At 49.2% G+C, this 8,571-nt stretch overlaps 1 protein-coding gene across 1 annotated transcript in view; it reads right to left on the bottom strand.

Annotated features, from left to right (window-relative positions):
* Nucleotides 1-2,119: 2,119 nt before the first annotated feature.
* The window catches only part of GALNTL5 (polypeptide N-acetylgalactosaminyltransferase like 5), a gene marked incomplete at both ends in the record, with an annotated part of 39,705 nt that continues 33,253 nt past the window's right edge, over nucleotides 2,120-8,571 (bottom strand). Inside the window, 2 exons of the mRNA XM_084230747.1 lie at nucleotides 2,120-2,272; nucleotides 4,639-4,788. Of these exons, the coding sequence (XP_084086873.1) occupies nucleotides 2,120-2,272; nucleotides 4,639-4,788 (303 nt within the window). The remainder of the gene's footprint in view (nucleotides 2,273-4,638; nucleotides 4,789-8,571) is intronic.

The following is an 8,571-nucleotide window of genomic DNA, read 5'->3' as shown; positions in this document are numbered from 1 at the left end:
CCTGACTAGAACAGTTAGGCAAGAGAAATATATATAAGGTGTCCAAACAGGGAAAGAGGTTAGACTGGAATGATTTTCAGATAACAGGATAATATACACAGAAAATCCTGAAGATGCCACCAAAAATCTATTTGAAACAATCAGCACAGTGAAGTGGCAGGCTACAAAACCAATATGCAAAAATCTCTTGTGTTTCTGTATGCAACAAACTAAATGAGAAAAATCAAGAAAATAATTCCATTTACAATCACATCAAAAAAATTAAATACCTAGGAATAAACTTACAAAGGGAGGGGAAAGACCTGTACAATGCAAGCTGCAAGACATTATTAAAAGAAATAGAAGACATAAAGAAATGGAAAGATATTCCTTGCTCATGTATTGGAAGAATAAGCATTATGAAAATGACCATCTTCCCCGAAGCAATATAAGATTCAATGCAATCCCTTTCAAAGTTTCAAAAGCAAACATTACTGAAATTTAAATGGAACCACAAAAGATCCTGGATAGCCAAAGCAATCCTGACAAGAAAGAACAGGTATCACACTCCCAGACTTCAAGCTGTACTATAAAGCTATTGAAATCAAAACAATATGTTGTTGGCATAAAAATAGAAACACCAACCAACAAAATAGAATTGAGATCCCAGAAATAAACCCAGACTTGAATGGACAGTTAATTTATAACACAGCGGCCAAGAGTATACAATCAACAATGTCTCCAAATGATTTTGGGAAGACAACAACTATATGCAAAAAAAAGAAGCAGCTAAACCACTTTCTCACACCATACCCAAAAACTGACTCAAAATGGATTAAAGACGTGGATATAAGACCTAAACCACAAAATACATTAGAAAACATAGGCAAAACACTCTACAATACTGATTTCAGAGATGCCTTTGGAGACTCCAACAGCACGGGAGACAAAAGCAAACAAACAAATGGGATATAAGCTAAAAAGATTTTGCACAGTGAGAGAAACTCTCCGTGAAATGAAGACACCCTGCAAGATAAAATATTTGTATGTCATACATCTAACAAGGAGCTAATATACAAGATCTACAAAAAACTCATACAACTCAACAAAAAGAAAATATCCTAACTTAAAAATCAGAAGAGCTAACAGACACTTCTCCAAAGAATACAAATAAATGGCCAATAAGCACATGAAGAATGCTCTTCACTTGCCATCAGGGAAATGCAAATCAAAACCACAGTGAGAATGGCCCAGATTAAAAAGACCAGAAACAAGTGTTGGCGAGGGTGTGGAAAAAAATGAAACTTCTTACACTGTTGATGGGAATGTAAATTGATCTAACCCTATGGAAAATAGTAAGGAGGTTTCTCAAAATATTAAAAATAGATCCATAAGATCCAGCAATTCCACTCCTAGTATCTGCTCAAAGTACAAAAACATTTCTTAAAGATGTATCTGTACTCTCTGTTCACTGTAACACAATTTACAATAGCCTAGTTGCGGAAATAACCTAAGTGCCCAATGACAGATGAGGGGCTTTAAGAAGATGCGGCACATGTATGCAGTGGAATACTCAGCTGTAGAAAAAAAATGAAATCTTGCCATTTGTGACAACATGGATGTAAGTGGAGGGATGATGCTAAGCAAAATAAATGAGACGGCGGCAGATAACACATGCTTTCATTCATGGGGTTAAAGAAACAGACCAAACCAAACCAAAACCCTAGAAATCCAGCTGTAGAATGGAGGCTACCAAAAGGGTGGCAGGACAGTCAGGGATGGGGGAGCAAAGATGGGGGAGTCAGCAAACCCCCAAGAGTAGATCAGTGTCCCAAGACTCAGAGAGTTTGGCAAACAGTTGGACACAATACTTTACCTCAGTCGTTAGCTAGCGCCGTCACTGTGTGGAACATTAACGTTTTTAATGTTCCAGGTCTTGGCACCCCAGTAGTTTAGTGGCAGTTGAGCAAAGCATTCAGAGCTGTCACTAAAGGAGGAAAGAAAAGGCACTCTGCAGACCACTGTCGTCGTGGTGTTGCTTTTTTTATTGCATCTCACGATGTTCCAAACTTGCGCTCTTCTCTATGTGAAGCAGTAGAGAACTTTCCAGCCTTTTATTAGGAAGACAGTGTTTCTTTTCTCAGGTGATTATAGAGGTCTCCAGTTCTGGGTAGACAGTATCCAAATACCACTGAAATGATTTGCAACCCAGTCGTTTCCTTAATTCCACACGCTCGCTGATGTTTCCATAGTCGGCCTCTTTCAGGTGAGGTTTCCGTCTGAAAAACTGCTCCTACGTGGAGATTTAAGAGTCAGTCCCCTGAATGAACACTTGTTTGGAGATCAAACCCTGTCGAACATAGCAGTACATATTTTCACCGCCTGAACTAAACCCCCTTCCAATCTCATCAGCATGGGGGGTGCAGAAGCACACATAAGACCGGGGCAGACTCAGCCCGCGTGTGCGCAGCGTGAGGCGGGAGAGGCTGCGGCCCAGGTGGCACTGAGGGTCCAGGCTGGGTCTGGGAGCACGGGAATCACAGCCACCTGCTCTGCCTCACATCCTGTCCCTTCTCTCTCAAGGACGCTTTAGCGCAAAGCCCCTCACTCCCTCAATCAACAGTCTCTCAGTCAGCAGTCTTATCAGTCCAGAGATGGGAGGGGACGGTGGGTCAGGGCAGATGGGCTCTGGTGGAAGAAAGTCTGGGTTCAAATTCTGCTTTTCCATTTATTAACCTGTGACCTCGGCTTCTGCCCTCATGAGGTAGTCGTGCGACTTTAGTACCTGCCAAGCCCTTGGGAGAAGAAGGCTGCCACCTGAGAAGTTATTTTCACACACCTGGCTAGTCTTTGATGACCTCTGATTTAAGGAAACCCCAAGAAGTACTGTCTAATGGACTCAGCCTGTGGCATATGAAAGAGGTATTCTCAGTAAGCCAAAGTCACGAGTACTGTTCCCAGTCCTCGACTTGGAGTGTGGGCTTATTGTTGAATAAGAGGGGTTTGCTTATCCCAGTGAGCAGACACTGGGCACACCACTTGGGCTGCTCCCCAGGGATCCTCGGCCTCTGTAGGTTTTTGCCAGTAATTCCTGCCACTTTTATTTCCCTTCCCCAGGGTCTCTTGGTGCAGAGGATGGGCCTGAGGGTATAGAGGATCATCATTCTGTAATGAGGCGAGCAGCCCTCTTGTCCAACGTCGCTAAATAAATTTCCCAATGTGCTGTGTCATCCAATTCATTGATTTCTTTCTTTCTTTCTTTTTTTCTGCCAAACACTATAGGCTTTTTAAGTTAGATGAAAATTTTGGTCACTATATCTTCTGTGAAATGAAGTAAACCTCTCAGAATTAGCTGTTCAAACAATTCATAATTAAATGCAATTTTAAACAATCACATCAGATTAGAAGAACTATAAAGTCTAATTAAAACCAGTTGTAAAGTTGCAGGGAGACAGGCATCTTCACATAACACATGACAACGGTGCAGGAGGCGGTGTGGATGGGGCAGGACAGCTTGGAGATAATTCCTGGGATTCAAAATGCACCAGCTCATGGTGCAGCAAGTCCATATCTTGAGATTTATTCTACAGATATATTTGCACAAATGCACAAAAAGTTAGGTGTAAAGGATGTTCGTGTCAGAATTGTCAATAAGGTCCAAATGGGACCAATTTTAGTAGATACACTCAAATTTCCCACTTTCCTTGAGTTGCCAAGCAGTTTTCCAAAGGGACATTTGTAATATTTAACACTCTCACCAGTGATGTCTGAGAATTTCTGTTGCTTGGCAACACATGGTCCTATCAGACATTAAAAATGCTCGCCAGTCTAGGTGGCTATGTAGAAATACCTCATTGAGGTTTCAGCTCTCATGGACCTGATGACTAGGGAACTTGAGTGTTATTATTTTATGCTTTGAAAATAATAAAAACTAGATCAAGACTACGACACACAATATCGCAGAGAGATTCTTGCCCGATTCTATCAGATATATTCGTGAATGGTCACAGAGTTAATCCTGCACATTCATGTTTCTGAAGTGAGGTCTTACCACAGTCACTGTCCACGTGGGACAGTTCGTGCGTGCATTCTAGATGGGCTACTTCCAAGCAAACTACGTGCTCTCTGGGTGTCTCGGACCCTTTCAAGAACTGGCAAGGGGCTTAAACCTTGGGGAGATGCAGAATGAAGGTGCATGGCTTTGACGGAGAAATGCTTGGTCATGGGTAGAAAACAAGTGGCGGAGCTTCTTGTGTGTTCCCCACACCCGCAGCAGCCACATCACCTGGGGGCTTGGCAGTCGAGGAAGAGAACTAGTGAGTGGCAGGTACGGCTCGGGGCGGGGGTCCGGCTCAGAGGGACAGCCTTCAAAGGGAAAACAGATGGGGGGCGGGGCAGGAAGGACTTCTTGTGTTGGTTGAGATACTTCTCAGCTTGATTTTCTCTGGGAATTATAAAGTAAGGTGCGTAGCAGCTTAGAACTAACTGAGCACAGGGTCTGGGGAAAGGCAGATGAGTAGGTAAAGGGATGCCACTAAGTTAAGGGAAACGCTGAAAGGAACGAAAATTGGTATCTGGAAAGGCAGGTGGAGGCTTCTTTAGAGCAAACCCACTTCTACCCTTGAACTCATCTCCCCAAATCAGAGGCGTATCCTTCACCTTGTATTCATCCAACCAGACGTGCGCCAGCCTGAGGCTGTTGCGGTTTATGGCCTGTGTGATGTCAGAGGAGTACGACTTGGGGTGCTTGTCAATGTGGCCCACTCGCGAGCAGGGCAGTATGTAGAGCTGACCCCCACACATCCAGATCTGTGGAGAAAGGAAAACAGTAATGATCTTTGCTAGTAACAGGTCACTCTGAGATCGTTTTTGACCAATAATAGCTAACCGTCACTGTTTCTTATCTTATTGAATCTGGCTACCCATTCACAAGGTAAAGGAGCCTGGGCTAGCTTGCTGAGGACGAGAGACAGGTGGCCAAGTCCTCCCTGCTCTCCCAACTGCCGCAGGCCCATGTGGGCAGGTAAATCAGTCCAGCCTAGACCAGCACCAGCTGAGTCTCCAGAGGAAAACATGTGTAAGCAACACAATAAAACCAGCCATCCTAGCCAGGCCAGAGACTCGCTTTAGCAACACAGCGAGTTATGAGGACGTTTGATCAGGAGCCACTGTGTTCCGGGAGAGCTTGTTACACAACCTACCAGATATGCGAGGGGCCAGTGTTTCTCAAGTAAACAAGACCTCTGTCCTCGCAGCTGCTCCGTGCAGGAACCCAGTGTGATAGGCTGAGGTGCTGATCATCAAATATTAGCTCACCCCATCCCTCACCTTGGGGCAGAGTCTATTTCTTTGACACTCTGACTTGGGACTTGTCCATTCAGCGTCTTTGGATGATGGAATGTGGGCAGCACATGTGTGACAGGATTCTCGGCCACAGGGCTGGGCCTGACACCGCGCTCTTGCCGTCCAGACTATGCTGAGCTGCGGCAACTCCTAGGATGACGAGCAAACTTGGAGACCAGAGCTCAGCCTAGCCGATCAGACCCAACGCACAGGCCTCCTCCAGGCCACACCTACTGTTCCGAGCTACTCTGCTTTGAGCTGCAGACAGCATCTGTGTGGCATTCACTGCCTGGCCCCCATGTGGCCTGGGACACCCCTTAGTCTCAGGATCCACCATTCTGACCGGCCTTCGTTCTGCTTGTGTACCATGATGGGGATTTGTCCAGCCCTCTCCATCCGCCCTGGCCCCTGCCTAGTTTCATCTGCTGTCATCCCTTGTCCAGGTCATTGCAAGAAACTCCGCTCTCCCTGCTTGTCTTTCACTTTGTTAATTTCTGCAGCCTCTGTGTCTGCCCCACTTAAAGCACGTCTGTGCGTCCCCCTTGCACCTAACGTACAATCTGAACCCTCCGGGGCCTGCTCGTTTCTGCCCCGCCTCCCGCCTGCCTTACTCTGCCACCCTCTCCTCACCCACTGGGGTCCGGCCTCCCTGGCCGGCTGACCGCAGAGGTCAGTGTGCAGAAGCGGCAGCCTCTCCCACTCTTTTCCTGTGGTCTGTATTTACCAGGTGAAGTGGGGATACATCCCGTGGCCAGCTGGGGTGGGATTTTCTCAGTCTGCTCTACTGGTCTAACAGTTGTTTGTTGTTTTTTCCAAAACCAAACCAATCGTTTTATTGTGCAGTTTCCTTCAACCAGACAATTACTTAAACCGTCAATATAAAAAAATCTCTGGAAAATAGTCTGTTTTCTTCTTCCTCCCCTGAACTGGGGCGAATAGTTTTGCCCTTCCCAAGCCGGTGGGTTCCACGACGCCTGTCTTGCATCACCCGCGCTTACGACACAGACGCGCTTCTCTCAGGGACGTGCCCTCTCCGGCCGGGTTCTGGCAGCTCACCAGTGATCTATCAGGGTAATCTGCTCAATACAGAGACAGTGGGATTGGGAGGTAGCAGTTATCAGGGGGAGAAAAGACTGGGGCCCCAAACAAGACAGGTCCTTACGAGGACAAGGTCACCCCAAGGCCAGGCTTCCGCAGAAGCTGGGCTGGGACAAGGGCCCTGTGGGGTGGGGCTCTCTGCAGTCCCGGGCAGGTCGGGCTGCTGAGCTGGACACAGGAAATGGTGCCCTGCGGACAGAGACTTGGGCTGAGGCTCTCAGCAGGATTAGACGTCCTTGTCCTCATCTGGGTGGCACTTAGACCCCAGCGCCAGGCAACATCTGCAGCATCTGTGCAGGGTAGGTAAAGGCATCAGGCTTTCCTGCCCTCCCGCCATCAGGATGGATGACGGAACCCTGCGCTCCTGAGTGCATGCCCGACGGCGGCCCCTGGAGTGGGGTGTGGGCGTGCGTAGGTGGGTACACCTGGGCTGAGAGACTGGTTTAGAAGGGGGCGCAGCAGAGTGCGGGGGGCAGTGCGGCGTCGAGGGTGGAGGAGAGCAGCGCAGTGTCCCGAGGAGGACGCGGCTACAAACACCGGCGCAGAGCATGTGGCTGCTGGAGCCGTTCATGAACCTGCCCGGGATGCGTTGGTGGCTGTAGGGTGAGGGAAATTGTCAGGCTTTTCTGCCCTCCCGCCATCAGGATGGATGATGGATCCTCGCGGTCCTGAACGCATGCCTGATGGTGGCACCTGGAGTGGGGTGTGGGCCTAGGGAGATGGGATTCACCTGGGCTGAGACCGGGCTTTTAAGGGCGGCGTCACGGGGACGCCGCCAGAAGCCAAAAAAGAAGCTGAGAAGAAGAAGAACGAACGGAAGAGCAGAGAAGCAAAGAGAAGGCCGAGGAGCCCAGATAGAGTGAAGACTTGCTGGGGGCTGGGGGGACTGCCAGCCTCCCGGCCCCCCAGCACCCCTGGCTGCCGTGTGCCTGGTAATCTAAATAAAAAGCCCGCAAAACCCACCGAGGGCTCCAGGACTGTCTCCTCCTTTACCCCGTCTGCTGGGATCCTAGAAAACCTGCACTTTGGTCTTCCTACCCCTACAATTGGCGTATGTCGGCAGGATGATCCATGCAGACGGGCATGGAGCCCTCCGAAGACCTGGAGGGACTGAGGAGTAACAGACTGTGTGCCTGTGACGACGCTGGAGGCGCCATGGCGGCACAGGAGATGGACAAGGCCCAGGAGCTGCGGGACGAGACCTCGCGTGGAGGAGACGCCCGAGAGGACCAGCCAACGACCCCTGAGGCGGCAAGAATGTTCAGAGAGGAGAGGACCACGGTTTGGAGCTCGCCAGTGCTGATGCAGGGAGAGGCCTAAAGGACTTGGACTGATGAACTTGGACTGACAATCCCGCCAGAAGGCAGAGGAACATTGGCAGGTTAAGTTTTGGGGACCCTGGGGGAGGATGCTATTGTTTGTACACCCCAGGAGATGGGAATCTGGGGTGGCCAGTGGGCCTTGATGGCCAAAAGCAGCCTGTGTATGCCCAGCAGCCAGGCGGAGGAGAAAAGCCAAGTGAGAAGACAAAAGCTGGTGCTGATGCTGAGTTTGGGAAGCCCTGAGCGGCTGTTAAGCACTAAGTAAGCTGAGGAAGGCCAGTGAGTCTCGTAAAATCACCTGTGGGGGATGCTCTGCTCGTTGTCGAGTGAGGGTGAGGAGCTGAGGAACCCTTCCTTGGGGGACGGGTGGGGAACGTGGCTTGGGGTGGAGCCCAAGCCAAGTGTAGAGTTTGGATCCCCGACCCATGTGCTTGTGCAGTGGGTTGGCCTGAGCGCAGGGGTCTGCGAGTCGCATTGATGGCTATGAAGGCCGAGTGTTGCAGCGACAGCAGACAGAAACCCTGAGGGTTGGCGATTACCCCCAAAGAGTAGAGAATCCTCAATCCAGGAGCGAGTGCATCCTGGGGGTGGATGCTGCGTGTGGCTTGTAGCCGAGACTACAGCCAGAGAAGGCCAGGAAGCCCGACGGCTCCTGGCATGTGACAGAGATGTCTGAGTGATTCCCCTCCCTCGTGTGAGCAGTGCCTTGGGCAGCAGATATGGTGGCTCATCTGCTGGTACCAATAATTGTCTTTTGCCACTAGGTTGGGGCCCTGCCTGGACTTATTTGTGTTCTGTTGTATTTTGTTACATTGTGATGTATTTCATT

The sequence above is a fragment of the Talpa europaea genome (genome assembly GCF_964194135.1).
Source record: "Talpa europaea genome assembly, chromosome: 3".
NCBI lineage: Eukaryota > Metazoa > Chordata > Mammalia > Eulipotyphla > Talpidae > Talpa > Talpa europaea.
Note: the sequence above shows the minus strand (reverse complement) of the source record. Positions and strands in the feature narration are given on the sequence as shown.